The sequence below is a fragment of the Vulpes lagopus genome, chromosome 1, assembly GCF_018345385.1.
Source record: "Vulpes lagopus strain Blue_001 chromosome 1, ASM1834538v1, whole genome shotgun sequence".
Classification (NCBI taxonomy): Eukaryota; Metazoa; Chordata; class Mammalia; order Carnivora; family Canidae; genus Vulpes; species Vulpes lagopus.
The window spans coordinates 112,783,839-112,804,355 of NC_054824.1; the positions used below are offsets into that span (position 1 = coordinate 112,783,839).

A 20,517-nucleotide genomic window follows, 5' to 3' on the forward strand; every position below is an offset into this window, starting at 1 on the left:
CAGAAATCTTTTATGTACTACTCAATATAATGTCTGTTCATTTTTCCTGAGTCTGATGTTGCTTCTTTTATTCTCATATTTATTTAGTAATAACTGAACATCTGCTTCATGAAAGATCCTCTATCATATGCTACAAATTATACAAAGGAGTCTCAAATTCTGAGCCTTGTGTTCTCTTTTTCCTATTTTATTTCAAAGGATATGACACACTCCTGATTGTGTAAAAAATCAAGTAAATACATGTCAATTATTAAACACAGATTTCCAATTACTATAATTGGTAGAAGAATGAAAAGACATGAAAAGGTCTAGAGCCATACAATTCATTGTCAATCAGATTTTTGGTAGCCCTAAAAACTAAACTACAGAATAAAGATTACCTATACACTAAAATCTTTAAAATGATATGGACCACGTTTCGGTAGTCTTCTCAAGTTTAAAAAAAAAAAAGCTTTCTCAAACTTTGAAATAACTCACCTATGGGAGACAACTCTTGAAAACCTAGAGACATTTATCTACAGGATGAAACTGATGGTTTGGGATGCTTAAGCTTACTAAATGTCAATTCCGTAAGCTGTGAAGTAGAGAAGTGTTCATCTGCTGAGTTGGTTTACTTGGCCTCTAGCCAGCCTATGGACTGAAGGAGTGTACCTGCCCTTTGTAATGTAAATTATTCTGGGCCTATCTTAGAGGAGGCAGAAGTTTAAATTGTGATCCCTGCTCTTGAGCTATTATTTATAATGAGGAATATAGAGTAACATTTATGGAACAATGTTAAAAAACAATCAACCTAATGCTAAGAGCTAATTTCTACAACACAACTATATGTTTACTGGAGGGTAATGGAGAGGAAAGAGGTGCAGCCTGGAAGGGTTTCACCCAGAGGTGGATGAACCTGAGCTGGAACTCAAAGCATGGTGGAGAAGACTTACAGAAGCAGAGATGGCTAGCAAAAGCATTTAGGCCTGAAATGGAGGTATAAACATTTCAGCTACATGTCATTGTGGAGAGACTGGTGTGCCAGGAGATGAGACAAGGTATTAGAAAAATATGAGAAATATTTTGGTTAGGATGGTCAACTCAAATTATTAGAAGGCTTGGAAAGCCAGGTAGAGAAGTCAAGACACTCATAACAGTTAAAACAAAGCAGAACAAAACAAAGGAACATTTCATGTGTTAAAGCATGGATATGGTGAAGGAGAAAACTACTAATAAATGGACTCTGAGTTCTGAAGTAGGTTGAGTGAAAAGGTTAGGGGCTTGGTATTAATAGTTTTAAAACATCCACTCACCCATTAAACAATGCTAGCATTGTTTAAATTTTTACTAGTTATTTTAATATACTGGAAATATTAATGCCACTCCCATTTAATTCACACTTCCTTTGCTTGTCCATAACAGATCCTACCATTTCCCTATGTGTCTAAACACAAGAGGCTGGGGCTTCAACTAGTAGGGAAAGGCAATGTTTACCAGCCAATGGAGCTTGCTCTGTTGCCTAAATCATGCAGCACTGGGATTGGAGAGTAAAATATATGGGGGATGATTATTTTAAATTCCAACCTGTAGAAGGTTGGCACTACCTGCTTGAGTTCTCTCAAAACTAGATTTTGAGTGTATGACATTTTTTTTCACATGAAAGAAACACCATACCAAACATTTTCCACATTCATTACTTGCAGGAAAATGTCACTGACTCAGAAGATGCTTCTGACCTTCCTGATGCTGTCTAGCTGCTTCTTTTCTTCTCAAGGTTTGAATCTATGTGTTATAATTTTATGTGTAAAAGCTGCTTTGAGTTAATACAGATAATAAGATTCTCTTTCTTCCCTTTCTGTACCTGAGATCAGAACTGATAAATCTACATCTTGCCAAATTCCCCAGAGGTAAATGTTTATTTTTTAAATTGAAGTATAATTAACATACAGTGTTACATTAATTTCAGGTGGCAATATACTGATTCAACATTTCTATTTACTTTTCAGTCTTTATCCAGATAACTGTACTCCTCATCCTCTTTATCTATTTCATCCATCCTCACACCCACCTCTCCTCTGCAATGCCACTTTGTTCTCTGTATGTAAGAATCTGTTTTTTGTCTCTTTTCATTTTGTTCATTTGTTTTGTTTCTAAAATTCCACATATGAGTAAAATCATATGTTGTTTTTCTCTGTCTTACTTGACTGAGCATTACACATCCTGTAGACCCACCCATGTTGTTGCAAATGGCAAGATCTCATTCTTTTTTATGGCTGAGTAACATTCCACTGTATATATGTATACAACATCTTTATCCATTCATCTATAATGGGCAATTGGGTCACCTCCATTTATTGGCTACTGTAAATAATTTTGCAAACACAGGTGCATATACCTTTTCGAATTAGTATTTTTGTCTCCTTTGAGTAAATACTCAATACCTCAGAGATAAGTAAGTCACATTCACTGACAAATATGCATCAACTTTGAAATAAAACAAACAATATTACAAAATATATCCAAATGTGAATTTAAAGGCATTCCAATAATATTGTGGATTAAAAATGAAATCACATGTGAAATTATAAGCGTTATAAGAAATTTAAGACAGTAAGAGCATTAAATTCCAAAAATTCATGATAAAAGATAAACTATTATTCAGAGATTCTTAAACTTAAATGCAAATAAAAAAATTTAAAATAAATGTTTATAATCCAAGAGACTAGAAAAAATTATACAAGTAGAACTAAGAATGAATGAAAAATCAATAAAAATTAAACAAATACAACAGAAAAAGTATACCTCATTAATTAAAGGTAGTGACTTCCTAAAAAGTACCGCTGATATAGGCAACTATAGCTCTAATTGGGATAAAAGACATAAATATTAGAAACAAAAGAGGAAAAATAGCTACCTCACAGAAAATTTAAAAATTATACACCTAAATAAGTGTGTATATTTTTATATATGTGTGTGTACACAAACATCATATATTTAAAATGCTAAATAAACTCAATGTTTTGCTGCAATGAATATACATTACCAAAACTCATACCATTTAGGATAGAAAGGAATATAACTACAAAACCATATTCACTGAAAAAGTAATCAAAACACGGTCTACACTGATGCCAGGCCTTGGAGGTTTCATAAAAATATTACAATACAAACTTAAATATAATGGAGTTTATAGATTATATATTTACTCCAAAGTTTAATATCTGGATCCAAAATACTGAAAAAAGTTTCAAAATCTTAACATATTCATTCCAAGATTAGTATAACTCTGTAACAACAAAAAGAAATTATATATAGGCTAACCCCGCTATTAGAATCCCACTAATAGTTGTTAAAAATGCGAAAATAGTACAATATATTATATAATGTAATAAAAGAATAATATTAATAAGTAGGGTTTATTTTAGCAACAAAATTATAATTCAATATTATAAAGACTTATAAACAGAATATTATTTTTTTAAAGATTTTATTTATTTATTCATGGGAGACACACAGAGAGGCAGAGAACAGGTAGAGGGAGAAGCAGGCTCTCTGCAGGGAGCCTGATGCAGGACTTGATCCCAGGACCGTGGGATCAGGACCTGAGCCGAAGGCAGATGCTCAACCACTGAGCCACCTGGGAGTCCCTCAACAGAATTTTCTAAACAAATTGCTTAACAAAGAAAAATATACTTATTTTACTAGATGATGAACAATTACTTTATATAATTCAATCTCTATTCCTGATAAAAACAACTATAAGACTCAGAAACCTAGAACTAATATTCTTCTTAATAATGAAACTTGGAAGAATTCATGAGGAAATAAAAAACTTATCAAAAGGTCCCCATTAATTATTATTTAGTGTAATAAGTGATTGTGGTTAGTCAAAAAAGACAGGGAAAAGAAATAAAATTACTATTTTAAGGACTGAGTAAAGAAAACTTTCACTATTTCAGATTATCTGCACAAATTATAAAATCAAATGAAAAGTTCTTAGAATTAAAAAGAATTTTCAGAAAGGAAGCCATAAAAGATAGTTTTGTGAGAAACAAAAAAAGATGATGATGAGTTTCCATACTAAGGAAGTAGTTACAGGGAAAGAACGGAGTAGAAATATTCTCACTTTACAAGACAAAATCCACAGGTCTCTGATGAGCATGCAGAGGGAGCATGTAGGCAGAATTGAGGCAAATGTTTGGGGATGGTGCCCTGGGCTCATGGTACCACCAAGCTGAGACACAATACAGGATCCTGTGCAAAAGCCTTATTACAGCAGGAGTCTCCAGTCACAGGGGCATCACAGCACAACTGCGAAAGGTCTATTTTTTTTTAAAGATTTTATTTATTTATTCATGAGAGACACACAAAGAGAGAGAGAGGCAGAGACACAGTCAGAGGGAAAAGATAAGAAATGGCTCCATGCAGGGAGCCCGACGTGAGACTCTATCCCAGGACTCCAGGATCACGCCCTGGGCCAAAGGCAGGCGCTAAACCGCTGAGCCATACAGGGATCCCTGCAAAAGGTCTATTATAGGTAACTCCTCTCACTTCAGTAGCTCTCAGAGCTTGTGGATGAATGACTTACTTTGTTTCCATCCATCAGTAAGTAGGGTGCACTCGAAATTATCTAAAACAGAGACATGCTCCCTCATTTGAATGTCAATGCACAATCTTAAATAGGAAAGTAGCAGCTGAATTTAGAGCCTGGTAGGTCAGTCACTGTGAGTAAGCCCTAGCCCATCTGTGCCATAACCTGTAGGGCTATTGATAAGTTACTCATTGACAAATGTCACATTCTTTTATGGTTCTTATGTGATCACTGTGTAACAAAGCAACCTCAAAACCAAAAATCTAAAAACACAACAGAAAAGCTCCTTCACCTGGGGCTAACAGCATTGTCTCTCTGAACAATGGGGAATCTACTGAGTGTGCTGTGCATGTGAACATCAACCATCCTTTGTCTGCAACTGGAAGAAAGATAAGAAACTACTGTGCAGAGGTTCATGTGAATGGGCCTCCTCCAATTCCATGACTGACGTGCTTTTGCCAGCCATCAACTTGCCATCGAAAAACCAGTATCATTGAACAGGGTCTCTCACTACTTCCAGGGCACCGTATCACCTCCTGCCAGAGCACCTGCACAGAGACACCAAGTGGGGATGTCCAGTGGTTCTGCAGAGGCGGGGGTGGGGGTGAGAGAATGATAAGATTTTCTGACCAAAGAAAGGTACAAGTTCTGTTACTCAAGACCAAGAGAGTGAATGTGTCTGAAGTGGAGGATGTCTATGAGTGAGTCCTGCCTGAGATCTAAGGCAGTAACGCTTTCAGCATCAGAATGAAGGCTTTCTAATCTATCCTGCAGGGAAAAAGGACTTCTGGGTTAAATGGCAGAATAAGGCCGGATTATTGGTGTGAACACAGCCAAGAGGACCAACAGTAACAGACTCCTCCCCAGGCTTGATATACGCAGAGAACATCCTTTGGTTTCTGACTACAGTGGTATTAATTTATGGAGTTCTTTTTGAAACTGAGATCTAGTCATTCCTCAGTTTTGAGTTTCCTACTTCCTATTAAAATGTTAGTGGGTCTCCTGGAAGCTGTGGTTTCTCTGCAATCTCAGTTCAAGGTTTTCTTATCTGTTTTGAAGAAATTGCTTCTTCCTGCCTTGAACTTTCAACTTTGCCCCAATGTGCAACTATTTGGGCATGCGATGACTTACCACAGAGCCACTCCTGGGAACTACGAAACTCCCTTCTTCATCTTGGGACCCACCTGACAGGGTGGTACTGTTGAGAGAAGCATCATCTGTCTAAATGGAAAAGTAAAAGTACTCTTCTTATTCAGGTTAACACTTCTGTGTATTACACTATGTATATATGTTTAGATGTGTGTGACACTATACGAAGTTGTGACTGCCTGGGCAGGGACAAACGTATTCAGTCCTTTAGAGAACACTGCTATGAGTAGCTAAATGCCAGGCCCTTTGACAGACACACTGGCCCCTGTAGCAGACACTGCTATTGTCTGCCACAAACTCCTTTTTTCCTTAACAATATCTTTTTAAAAAAGATTTATTTATTTATTTATTAGAGACACACACAGAGAGGCAGACACACAGGTAGAGGCAGAAGCAGGCCCCCACGAGGTGACTGATGTGGGACTCGATCCCAGGACCCCAGGATCACACCCTGAGCCAGAGGCAGAGGCTCAACACTAAACCACCCAGGCATCCCTCCTTAACAGTATCTTGGTTTCATTCCAGGAGTTAAACCAAAGAACTTCATTTCTAGGCATATTCAGTAACATGATAGGAATAGCATAGCAATGACCTTTAGGCTGTCACCTCTAAGTTGAAATCTTGTGTTAGTAAATGTGTCATTTTGAGTAAGTACTCCTTGGATTAGATTTTGTTCCTTACAAAATGGCTTCTTTGCAGCTAGGAGTGATCATGTGACAAGTGTGTTCAATGAGAGGTAAATGTAATTTTACCAAGAGTGCTTCCACAACAGCTAGGCTTTCCTGACCAAAAGGAATAGGTTCAGCTCATGTACATTCATGATAGCACTACAGGTGACAGCCTAGTGTTGCCAGCTATCTTATTTGAATAAGGATGACGTCCATGGCAATGGACAACAGAGGTAGAGGATCAAGCCCACTTGGGTTTGTGCTAAGGCATCATCTAATACCTTGCCAGACTTGGACCACCAAATCTCCATGTGAAGCAAAACAACTCCAACCCTTCCATTACATATGGCCAAACACGTCTAATCTTAGTTTTGAAACACTCCCCATTATTATCTTTTGCAGTGCCCAGAATTCAGTAGCAACAGTATCAGGTTATGTTTTTCATTTATAAAGCTAGAAATAAGAGATTTTTTATTTAGTGGGCAATGGCTTCACTAAAATTTAAGACATAAATATTCTTTACTGAAGGAAGCTTATTACAAAACAGAATGTATTTGATACTTATGAAAACATACAGTATTTTTTTCTTTTAAAAAACTGTCATTTGGGGCACTTGCGTGGCTCAGTCACCTAAGCACTATGGCTTAGTGATCTGATCTCAGGGTCGTGAGATGGAGCCCTGTGTTGGGCTCTGCACTGGGCATGGAGCCTGTCTGAGATTCTCTCTCTCCCTCTCCCTCCGTTCCGCCCCCTACACTTCTTTCTCCTGCTCTAAAAACAAAATAAAAGCCTATCACACACCTTGCTTGACTAAATTTTCTACATTTCTTATAGACAATAGGCTACTTTATTATAAAATGAACAAAGAGTCTTTTATTGAGAGAGAGAGAGTGAACGCACACACAAGTAGGGGGAAGGATAGTAGGAGAGGGGAAAAAAGAATCTTAAGCAGGCTTCACACCCAGCATGGAGCTCACAACAGGGCTTGATCTCACGACCCTGAGATCATGACCTGAACTGAAATCAAGAGTAGGGACACTTAACTGACTGAGCCATCCAGGCGCCCCAAGAACCTTTTTTTTAAGGGACAAATAAAACCTGAGAACTAGTATAAGAAATTTAAGTAAATAGTAGGGCGCGACTTGAGACGGATCGAATCCATCAGGCTCCGTGCAACCTTCTCCCTCCTCCTTTCCATCCTGACTAGAAAGAAATTTAAGTTAAGATAGCGGACTGAAAATTATCTACTCCCCTCCCATTTCCATCACTGAAAGTGGCAGAAAACATCTATGTTTTTAAAGGAGGACATTTTTTATAGCACTGGAAACCAGCAAAGAATTCCACAGCAGACCACCTCAGAAATTTCTAGATAAAAAAACAAATATAATTGGTTTGGTAAAATAAAACTCTCTACCCAAGAGTAGCATAAAAGAATATTTCTAGAGAGGGAGGAGAAAAACACGTAATACGGAACTGTACAAGGAATAGAAAGGGTCCCGAGTAAATAGTTAAAAGTGTCTGCAAAATAGAAGCCAAGTGGACCAGCCCCTTAAATATGTAGATAACCCCTAAATACAATGCCGGAAAATCTCCCAAAATGTAGCCCAAATAAAATGAACTAATTGCCCTGAGGGGTGGGTTCCCACTGTGAATATACGGATCTAAGAGAGAAGGAAATCAGCAGGCTGCAACAAAAGACATGCAGGGGAGATTGAAATGAAACCAATTTTGCCTGGAAGTAATAAATTAGGTTCTTCATCCCTGTCACCGGTTTGGCATCTGGGAATAATGTTTACTATCTGCCTGCTCTGACATCTCAAAGTCAAGTACACCCCACTTATAAGAACACACAATCAGTAATCTTGGCCTTTGGGAAAACTGATCTGCTCAAGTGCAGAGGAAGCATACAACAATTTACTAATCAATTAAAAATTAATAAAGTCCTGTACCATGATTCTACAGAGGACTTTAGAGACCACAGTGCTGTAGTTTCACCTGACAGTGTGCTGGTACCTTCTGCCTCGTAGAACACTTTCCACCCTATCCTTCCTTGGATGGAGTATCTGGTGGGTCATCTCACCCTCCTGCTGTGACAGTATTCTCAATGGATGGCAGTACAAGAGAGGGACTGGGGAGCTGGACAGGAAAAAACACTCTGGATCCACAGTCTTGGTCAGAAGCTCTCTCTGCACTGGAGGAAAAACCTAAAAGCTGAAACACCTGCTGCACCCCCCCACACCCCCATCAGGAGATGTGTACTTCCCGGACTAGATGGTTCTCACTTAGGCAGACACTTCACTGTTTGCGTCACTTATTATTACACATTCTTAAAGCTGACATTTATCCACACAAAATGTTTATATTTGAAAAATAACTGGAAAAAACTAAATATTTATATCTTAGTTGATACTGAGAATATTGAAAAAAAATTTACATGGTAGTCTGTTATGTATGAGCTCACCCCTGAGGACCAAGCTTTAGTTGACAACATCCTTTACCCGGGATACACACTCAAAAATTAGTTTTTGTTGTTGTTGTTTCTCCCTATAGATGTTTTAAAAGATAGAATTTAGTTATTTTTTATTTACCTACTAAACTATTCCTTGCTGATTTTATGAGCTATTGGTAATGGCCGGTGGGCGGCTGAGCTATGGGTGATGGCCTGTAGGTGTCTTTTTGGCCAAAAATTTAAATTACATTGCATATTTACCTCATGAGAAATAATAATACATATCCTTTACATGAAATGAATGTTCATGGTGGCATTAGGCATAATTACTCAAAACTGGAAACAATCCAAATGTTCATCATCATGTGAACAGATATACCAATCATAGTTTATTTATGTAATGGATTACTAATAGTATTAAAAGAACCAAACTACCATCACATGCAGCAAATGGATAAACCTAAAAGTTACTGTGAATGAAAAAAGCCAGACACAAGAGTGCATTTTGTATTTATAGTTCCACTTTTATGAGAGTTAAAACCAACCTAAGGTGTTAGAAATCACCAGAGGGCTTGCCTAGGCAGAGGAGGACAGTCAGGTGGAAAAGTCCTCAGAGAGATTTCTGCAGTCATGGAAACGTTCTTTCTTTTGACAGACTTATACTTTTTTGATGGACTTGTGGTTATATGGGTAAAAACATATGTTGGAACTAACTGAATTACAGACCTAAAATACATGCATTTATTGTTTGTAAATTATACCTCAGTAAAAAACATAAAATGATTTGATTTCCTTAAAAAAAATTAATTCTTCTTTTCAGTGTGATTTAAGGGGCAATTGCTACTATGAACCAAGAACCCACAGCTATACTAATGGAAAAAAAGTTGTTCTTGAGAAATAAGATTTTGTTCACTGAAATTTAGAAAAAGAGTGAGACGAGCTAAAAAATCACAATCATGATCAAGGAAAAAACTACTAATCTGGAAAATAAAGATGAAGAAACACAGCAAACAGACTAACATGAGAGCAAATTTAGGAGATATGAAATTCAGGGGTGCCTGGGTGGCTCAGGTGGTTAAGCATTCAACTTGATTTGGGATCAAATCTCAGGATTGTGAGATGGAGTGCTAGGCATGAAGCCCGCTTAAGATTCTCTCTACCTCTGCCCTTCCCTTCCCCACCTCCCCATCCCCTAAAAAAAATAAAGGAGAAGATACTGAAATTCAATTAAAGCAAAGCAACAATCATCTAACATGTGTTCTAGAATGGTGGAGACACAGAAAATGGGAAGAAAAAGATTACTTAAGACATAAGAGAATTGAGTGTCTAGAAACTGGAGGGAATGAAACAGGTAGAAAGAACCTGCCAAGCAGAGGCCAAAATGAATGAAATAAAGGGAAGATCCTTATTAAAATTCAGAACTCCAGGAATAAATTCAAAATAAATTAAAAATTCAAAAATTGGCAAGGTAAACAAAAACCTTATTTATGAAGGAGTGAGTTTCAGGCAACTAAAATAAAAGAAAAACAAATAATGTTAGAGTGCAATAGTCAGTCAATGATCAATAAGAAATTCTAATATAAAGATTTTCCAGGACAGCTAAGATTTTCTATTAGTAATGGTCAATCAGTTGACACATGTTCCTATCAGGAACATCAACATGGTATCTAGAGTTTGCTAACCATCCTATAAATATAAGGATTAAATCTTCATGCTATGTTGGCAACATAAAAGGGAAAAGTCAGAAGTTCATGCTAAGGTTGGCACTGCACTGTCCTGCAGTTGTACCAGCACTAGTCTACCCACCGTTAGTTTACCCATTTTGTGACTAACACAAATTCCTTCTCGTTTAAATCAATGTTCTTTAGATTTTCTTTTCCATGAAGCAAACATAGATATAACTGACATGTTTTAACACATGCAATGATTCTATTCTGCAGTGAGTTATGAATCAATAGCAGGGATAGCCATTTGATTTTTACTTAAGACACTGGAAATAAACGAGGTTAACTACTTTGTTTTTTGAATAAACTAACACCTCAAATGACTAATTCATTTATGTAGCCTGCACATTTTATCTATATATGAAGTGATTTGCAGAGGTTTGTTATGATGGTAAACTGGGTTGTAAGACTTTTGTAAATGCCCAAATTCAGTGGCATCTGCAATTTAGAGTCAAGGGTGAATCACATATAATACATAAATAGACTATTTCTTTATTTTAAGTAGATTATCACAAAATAAATACTGTGGATGTTAATAAAATCATAAGATGTAATACAGACTCTTTTTTTAAAGGTTTATTGAGGTATGATGTACAATTAGCTGTAAATATTTAAAGGGTAAAGTACACAGTTTGAGGTTGTTTTGAGAAATATGTAGACCTGTGAAACCATCACTACAGTCAAAAAACAATGAACAAAACTGGAACCACAAAAATGTTCTTATACCCTTTTGTCAATCCCTTTTTCCTTCCTATCCTCATCCACTCTCAGGTCCCCAGGTAATCACAATTTTCTTTCCTTCACTATAGGTTAGTTACATTTTCCTTAATTTTACATAAATTGAATCCTTTTGGTCTGGATTCTTTTACATGGCATAACTACTTTGAAATTCATCTACATTGTACTTATCAATAGTTCATTGCTTTGTATTGCTGAGTAATGTTCCGTTGTATGGATATACCAGATCTGTTCATCCATTTACCTGTAGATAAAAACTGTTCCCAGTTTTGGGCTATTATGCTAGAAAACATTTGTGAATAAGCCTTTGTATAAATATACATTACATATGAGGAGAATAGTTGGGTCTGTGGTAGGTATATGCACAACATTTTATGAAGTTGCCAAATTATTTTCCAAACTGGATGGACCATTTTATATTCCCCCTAGCAGTGCAGGAGAGCATCAGTTGCTCTGCAGCCTTAGCACCAGTAGATATGGTCAGCTTTTTTCATTTTATTCATTCCACAGGTTATGTGGAAATAAATCACCGTGGCTTTATTTGCATTTCCACACTCACTAATGATACTGAGCACCTTTCATGAGCTTATTTGCCATCCACATAGTTTTGGTGAGGTGTTTATTCAAATCTCTTTCCCATTTGAAAAGATAAGAAAAGACCAAACAAATTTCTACTACTGGAAAGCTCAATGTATATTCTTGAAAGAGAAAAGATTATTTATTTTCAGAAGTAAAGATTTGCGTGGTTAAGGGAACTAAAGGTTAAATACCATCAGGGAGCAGATTGGGGATAATTTTTAATAGCAAAGGAAATTTTCTATTATTTCTATAAACAATTGAGGTTATATTCTGGGATTAAATGGGAAAGTTACATCAGATGATCAAATCGCTCTTTCCTAAAATCTAATACAGTGAACAAAACATAACAATAATAGGAAAAAGGATTCCCAGCAACATTTACATTGAGTGGTGACTGGACAGAGATACTCTAGGAATAACATAAACTCTTTTCTATAATCCAACCCCCCTTCTCATCAAAAAAACCACTAATGGGGATCCCTGGGTGGTGCAGCGGTTTAGCGCCTGCCTTTGGCTCAGGGCGCGATCCTGGAGACCCGGGATTGAATCCCATGTCGGGCTCCCGGTGCATGGAGCCTGCTTCTCCCTCTGCCTGTGTCTCTGCCTCTCTCTCTTTCTCTCTCTCTCTGTGTGACTATCGTAAATTAAAAAAAAAAAAAAAAAAAAAAAACACTAATGAAGAAAATAAATGAAGAAAATTTTGAAAAAGACAACTATCATATCCAAATTATGAGAGAAGACAACCAAAAGTGTGAGTAACCACACTTTCAATATATGCATATCCTAACAAAGACTCTCCCAACACCATGTAGGGAAGGAGGAGAGAACCTATTGGATCCACCATCCTGTCTTTTGCTATCTGGGAGGAAGTTAGCAGAAGGAATATAAGGACGGAAAAAGAAAAAAGAAAAGAAACTATGTAACTTCCATCAAACCAGAGAAAGGATAGCTTATAATAGGAAAGCACATAGAAACCTGTGATAAAAGGCTCTGGGCTGAACCATAAATGAAACCACCTCTCCTGGTTGGAAATGGATATAAACTCCATCCTCCTCCTCAGGCTTGCCCACTCTGCCCTCCTCCAAGTCATGTGGGAGAAGTGCAGATGCGGCAAGTAGGGAGATGGGAAAGGAAGGGAGGCACTGGACACCTGGGGTTACAGGTATGGTCAAGAAGGCCTGATGTTCCCCTTGCACTGGATAAGTAATAGAAACCTGAGGACACCTGCCTCTCCTCCAACAGATTAATGGAATTAACACTCTTAGGAGAATTTTTTTTAATAAAAGAAAAAAGGTAAAGAAACTAGCTAGATCTGCCCCAGAAAAGGCACATAATCATTGGTTTTCTGGGTATTTATCTGTTTTTATAGAGAATGCGGTTATTTGTGGGTTTAACTATTAAGCTTGGCTTTATTTACTACTGAGTATTTTCCTGCAAATTGATTAAAGGTAGACAGGTACGTTGAGAGCTGTAGCTGTCCAGCCATCTTAATAATGGTGAGCCATTTTGAAGTTTTGCTTGATTGTCTTGAAAAAATGACTTCTTCATTCATCCTTACCCCCAGTTTTCCTGCTGTAACTTACCAAGGAACCACTTGTTTTGATAACGCCTGGCAGCTCTTTTTCCTCCTGGGTGCCATCCAACTGAGCAGTATGGCTGTCACAGGGGTCACTTGGCTAATGAGAGAAATGAAAGTCATTTGTATCCAGGCATATCTGTCCCAACATTATTGTTTATTCAATTATACATTACACACGACTCTACAAATGTATAGCCATGTGGTGATAAATGGGAGTTAATGACTACCTGGGCAACGGTAATGGCATTCACCAATTCATCCACAATTATCCTAATCCTTATACACGCCATGTTTTACAGAAGAAGTTGGGTCTCAAAAGCAGACACTGTTAATTGCCTCCCAAAATCCACCTTTCTTTTCTTCTTTAAGTTATGAGTATCACGATCTGCTCCAAGATGCTATGCTAAACTAAAAAGACTAAAGTGTGATCATATAATGGCTATGACCAATGAGATACAAGTAGAATCCTACTTGGTAGAGCATCTAGGAAGGCTAATGTTTTCTTGTTAAAGTGGATCTATCCACTGATGCTTCTTCATCACATGGACATGGTGCCTGAGATACCCAGATACTCTATAAGCATTAAATATTAGTCCATATGCTAAGTGGTGCACAATGGAAAGATGAAAAAGTTGGTAGATCCATGCTAAAAGATATCAGCCACACCAGCCTCAGACTTCTTATTTTGTAAGGACAATAAATCTCTAATTGTCTAAGTCATGAAGCTTACTGATTAAACTATGCCACTTTAAAATCAGACTTTATGACTTTTTGTAATGATTTATAAATCAGCAAGAGTAGTCAGTTTTTTTTTCAATTAAGAAACTGGAAATACATTGGATTGACAATCTCACAAATACATTATGATTGAACCAAGTATTTCATTCCCATTCACTGAATATTGTAAAAGCTCTAATTTTCTTGATGCAGCAAGGGTATTTTGGAGACTACTCTGTGATAGATGGCATTATAGGTCTTGTGCACATACTTTAAGGTTTTTAGCAGCATTTGTGATACAATGGCATTCCTCTAAATAAAATGCAATTATTCTATTCCATGACTGAAACAATATTTTGCCAAATTAAACACACTGGATATTAATGAAACCATTAAATTCTACATGAGATTTCAGAAACTGTTATTTTTCACCTGCTTTTCCAAATTTTCTAACTTTCCCTCAAAGTGTATGCATTATATTAAGAAAAACAGACATCCGTATTGAAGTGGAAACAATGCTAAAGAGGCAGTACAAGAAACCATGTCAGGACAGAGGACTGAGAGCACACCACTCAACAATCACTCAGAATTAGAGAAAGGTGTGTATTGCTATAAGAACAGCTGCAAATGGCACTGGAAACCACTAAGGTGTCCTAATAACAAGTAAGAAATTCTTGGAAGTTCCTGGGAAGTAAAATGTAAACAATTTATTTTGAAATTATATAGAACTTAGCCTAAGAACAGCATAAAACAACACTGCTGGCAAGGAAAGGATAAATCTACAAAAAGCAAACATACAAACAACCAAGTAAGCTCAGTGTGAAAATTTCAAAGAGCAGGAATGGGCTTTAGCTCAATGGCCACAATAATTTATCATAAAGTGTTTCCTCAGGGGAAGGACTATAAAGACCTCCCAAAGGCTCTCTTTACACTGAAGAGCAGGCAGTAGCACTGTGGTGAAGTGAACCACCTGCCTTGGGAAGTCGTCCAGGGTTGAGATCAAAACACATCTCAATATCAGATTATTCTGGACCTCCATGAAAGTCAAGGAAGGAAGAAAAAAAGGAAAACATCAGTTTTGTCTTGGATAGCAAGAAATGAAGTCATTCAACTCTTTCCCTTTGTTATGTGCTCGTGTGTGTGTGTACATGTGCACATGAGCGTGCATACTCACCCATATGTACAGTTAAATGAACTTCCATTCACACACTGTTCACATACCTTACTGAATTACACAGTGCCCAAAATCAGCCCACTTATTCAATAAAGAATCCTTTGGGAAAATATCTATATCATGGCAGAGAAATCATATAGCAACCACAAATCCTAAGTCATTGATGAGTCAATTTATCCCATTAATAAATATAAATCAATCACCAAAAACCATCCATTGGAGAAAATTAATGTAATGAAAAAGCCACTCATGGCCAAAAATCACCATTCTAAAAAAGTACAGTGATAAACATTTTGGGGGGAAAAAAATGAGGTAAGGGAAAAGGCTTAAAATAATTTCAGAGAGATTTGAGAAGATATTATAACATAAATCAGGACTACCACAATAAAGGGGAAGTCAGTGAAAAAGAAGGAGTTCTTATGAATTAATGATATGACTACTGAATTAAAAAATCAGTAGAGGCTAAATTATAACCACTCGTGGCAAAAATGAGAATTAGGAATCTACTAAATGATGTAGATAAAATCTACTAGCATACAGAGCAGATAGGAAAAAGACAAGGAAATATAACAGACAATTTGAGAACTATGTGAGTTTAACATGAAGGCAATGAAAGGAAGAATAGAGAAAATGGAAATAATAAAATAATTAAAGAAATAATGGAAAGAGAATGCCTGGAACTGAAATAAAAGGACCTTCTTCAGAAACGAAAAACTACGTGTTCATCATAATTTTTAAAAAAGATGTCAGGGGCACCTGGGTGGTGTGGTCAGCTGAGCATCCGACTCTCAATTTCTACTCAGGTTGTGATATCAAGATCATGAGATCATGCCTTGTGTGGATCTCCGTGCTCAGTAGTCTGCTTGGGTTTCACTCTCCCTTTGTCCCTCCCTACAACCCCTCCACCCACAAACACATGCACTTGAGCTCTCTCTCTCTCTCCCAAATATATAAATATATAAACCTTTAAAAACTAATGAAAATAAAAAATAATTTTAAAGAAAGGATGTCATATCCTGATGACAGTTCAGGGCTCCAACACTAATGATATATGTAAAAGGCTTCCAGAAATATAAAAATGAGAGAAGGATACAAATAAAGGAATAAGATTTAGAAAGACATCAAACTTCTCAACATTAACATTATATGAAAAAGCAAAGAGATTAATATTTACAAATTTCTGAAAAAAATTAATATATAGGATCCAGCACTTTGATACTCACCAATTTAGGATTTAAGCTTTTTTTGGATATGAAAAATTTAATAACCACAGATATTTCTTTCCAGATTTGCTCAAAGGATAAAAGGCACAATCTGCTAAGAAGATGTAACATTTTGTAAAATATATAATTATGCAAATTAATGTTTGTACTATTCTCTGTAGTCACTCTACTATGTTAGCCCTCACCATAATCCTGGGAAGAAGAACAGTACTCGCTTTCTCATTCTAGAAACTGGCCAGTAATTCAGAGGTAGGGCTGGAACAAAACTTTAACGTTCTCTGCTGTCTCACTGCAAGATTTCTTCACATGTGTTTGGCACCAAATATGCCCCTTTAACACCTTTAAAAGGTGATAATACCTTCAGGGAACTGAAATACACAAAATAGTGATAAAAGGGAAAAGAAACAAAATAAGCCTAGACTAATCATGAGAGTCCATGGCCAGGGTGATGTGTTGGGGGTGGTATATAAGACTTCAAGTAAGGCTCACTCTTCCATGCTGCCTTGACAAGTGGTAAAGGTGGAAGAATAAGTGGTCTAACTACAAGCTCCCCTCCTACTCTACTCCCTCACATAAGCTCCCCTAGACAGACAATGCTCCTTATCCAGGGGACCAGAAACAATTCCTGCTTATCCCTGAGTAATGGGCTTTGGTTCCCTGTCAGCTGGTGGAATTATTCAAACAAGCCAATCATATCTTCCCGTGGGAACCAAAAGGTACTTCACTCTCTTGATACTACAAAGCCTGCTTCCTACAGCCCCTGGTTATTCACTCTGTTCCCAAGTGCACCCAATATGCGGCTTTGTGCAGTGTCCTCCTCCCCAGGCTGTGAGAACATGTGATAATAAATTGCTATTGATGTTGTCTGTCCATTCTTGAGTGTCAAGCCACCCCTATAACGCTAGCGTGGGAATCATTCCCTAACCCACAGGGTGAAGAGGAGGCAATCAAAATAGTGGACAGAGTCAGCTAGGAAAAGGCTGATAGAAATCCACTATTTGAGAACACTCGTATATACTCTGCATACCCCTCCTCTGGCTGGTCTGAAGGAATAAAGAGCAGACAGAGAGGAATCACAACTTGAATCAAGAGTCTTGGTTGGAAGTAAGGTATGTAAGACTCCCTACAATGCAGGAGCAATCTAAAACCTGAGGACACTTGCTGCCAATTCAACAGAAAGAGTAAAGACTTCTAACTAAATGGAATTAATACTCTTGTGAGAAAATAATGAAATCAGAAAAAAAAAAAAACCTAGTGACAAAATTTATAAAATAGGATTGCTCACAGCCTGGATGACCACATTCCACCTCCAGAATTTGACCTACCCTCAAGAAACAGAGAACACAACAGAAACTGGCCACATCCAAACCTTTAAGCAAAATTTGGAAGGAACTAAGAGCTAGTCTGTGTTGGGACATTTTTTTAAGAGACAGGATGTCCCACATAAAATATGAGTAAGATGAAAATAAACGATATAGAAACTAAAGATCAGGGGATCCCTGGGTGGCACAGCGGTTTAGCGCCTGCCTTTGGCCCAGGGCGCGATCCTGGAGACCAGAGATCGAGTCCCACGTCGGGCTCCCGGTGCATGGAGCCTGCTTCTCCCTCTGCCTATGTCTCTGCCTCTCTCTCTCTCTCTCTGTGACTATCATAAATTAAAAAAAAAAAAAAAAGAAACTAAAGATCATTATTCACTAGATCAAGGAAGAAAAAAAAAAACTAGAGTTCAGGAGAAGGTAACATAAAAGTCATAGCAGAGGAAAACCTCTCATAGTAAATTTTCTGCTGTCATGAGTCCAAGTGGAGGCAGATGTCAGTAAGCCCAAGTCCTTCTATGTCTCCTACTCTGGGTGCATCACTTCAGTAAGAGGAACCAGGCCTTATGCCAAGTGGTACAGGTAATGGCATGGGACTCATCTCACAAAGAAAAGCCTTCTCCTGAGATCATGTCCTTGGCAGTTATGAACTCAGGTTAGCACTCTTTGAATCTCTGTACTACAATAGACAAAGTAGGTTCTGATGAAATGTGTTTACTTCCTGTACTAGATAGTGTACTTTTCCCCATTTACTGTTACACATTTAAGATGCTACAGTGCTGTCTCCCATAAAATATTTACAATGAGAAAATAACTAAAATGCCAAAGTATTTCTTATATCAAGAATTAAATCAATATTGAAAGATACATGCAGAGCAGCATAAGACATCGCATTAGGTGCTCAGCAAAAAGAACAAAAGTTTAGCTGATGACCTCCCTGACATGTTGACTTCTGGCTTGGGCTGGAACTGTAGCTGTGGTTTTGTTACTGAGGTGCAGACAAGCCACGTAGTTGTTTGTGGATTAACTAATTATTTATTCCTGAGTTTAAGAGTCTCTGTCTTCTTTGTTATAAGGCAAGTAGGCATTTCACTCAAGTTTTCCTGGCTGCCTCAAAATAATTCATTTTTCTAGCCTCCTTACTCTTAAGTCCCCTTGCTTTATCTTACCAGTTGCCCATTTCTGCAAGGAATGGCTGATATCCCTTCTTCATCCAGGGTCACATCCAAAAGAGGAACTGGTATACAACAAAAATCATCTGGCTATTAAGAAAAATGAAAGTGCATTTTTATTCAGGCATATTATCCCCAGGGTAATTGTGCGTTTAATTATGTGTTCTGCAAAATATGTGTACATTCACACAGATTTGTGGAGAGATCCACAGAGCTGACTGCTGTGCACCAACACTGAGAGTCCACTACATTTAGGCATAATGAGAGCACTGGTCTCTGTGAACAATACTATTAATTGTTTACTCCAAACCCAATAACCAGGCTTCCTTGAAAGGATCCTGATTTTTTTTTCGGGGATTTTTGTGTCCAACTAAAAAAAAAGTTGAATTCTTAGGTTCTCTTGCAGCTTAGATGATCACATTACATTTCTGGGCAATTAAAGGTAACTGGAATTCTACAGAGTAATATTTCCAGGAAACTAAGGTCAGAAAGACAAAGTAAGTTGGTACAAGTCCCAGGAATGGCCAGGAACATGAATATAGTGCTAAGAGTGGCCCAACAAACTTATAAGCAAAAGGATGAAGGATCTATAGGAATGACAAAATAGAAAGCTAGAAGGAAGACGGATTCATGCTAAAGCAAAGGAACACCTACCTTTACTTCTTCCTAAGGAGAGAAAAATAAATCCGTATTTGTATAACTCATGATTTCTTGGGTTTTCTGTTACATGAAGTGAAATGTGTATATAGGCAATATAATTGTTTTTAAAAATAGGGTGCATGATGGGGCTCCTGAGTGTCTCAATCAGTTGAGCATCCATCTATTGATTTTGGCTCAGGTCATGATCTCAGGGTTATGAGATCGAGCCCCATACTGGACTCTCTGAAAATTTTTATGATTTATGAATGTATTCTCTCTCAAACAAACAAATAAATTAAATAAATAAATGCAGGGTGCATGACTATATTTATGCAATATGTCAGTCCCACCCTTGACTAGTTGTTTATCAATTACAAAACTGGAAATAAATTAGATTGACTGTGTTGCTTAATTGAATGTGTTACTGAGAAACATTTGATTCAGATCTTCAGAAACAAATGTATTTGGGCACTGAAATTCTGCTGATGATGAATAGTAGTACTGTAGTCTTTGTATTATGTATCCAGAGGCTGATTTAGTGTATAATAGCTCTGCTAACACAAGGGTTAAATATTCTATTCCTTTATGGCTAGAATTTCTCTGAAAATTATATTTATTTGATATTTAATTAAATCATAAAATTTTATTTAGTCCTATAGAAGCAGTCATTTTTTTACCTTGCTTGCCCATATTTTCCAGTAAAGATTATGTACTATTTTTATAATAATAAGGAAAAACACATTTTTTTGGAAGGAACAAATAATACTACTGAAGAATCAGCATAGGAAAATTGGATCAAGATAGCGAAATTCACATAGCA

The 20,517-nt window shown here is 37.1% G+C and overlaps 1 protein-coding gene across 14 annotated transcripts in view; it reads right to left on the reverse strand.

Annotated features, from left to right (window-relative positions):
* ARHGAP28 (Rho GTPase activating protein 28) overlaps nt 1–20,517 on the reverse strand; it is a 242,221-nt gene that overhangs the window by 70,480 nt on the left and 151,224 nt on the right. For 11 of the 14 annotated variants that reach the window (XM_041768030.1, XM_041768034.1, XM_041768083.1 and 8 more), the window contains 3 exons: nt 19,056–19,148; nt 13,461–13,553; nt 5,702–5,791 (listed from right to left, as the gene is read on the reverse strand). In XM_041768030.1, coding sequence (XP_041623964.1) covers nt 5,702–5,791; nt 13,461–13,553; nt 19,056–19,148 — 276 coding nt within the window. The remainder of the gene's footprint in view (nt 1–5,701; nt 5,792–13,460; nt 13,554–19,055; nt 19,149–20,517) is intronic. The other 3 variants (XM_041768012.1, XM_041768022.1, XM_041768039.1) reach the window with 3 other exon arrangements.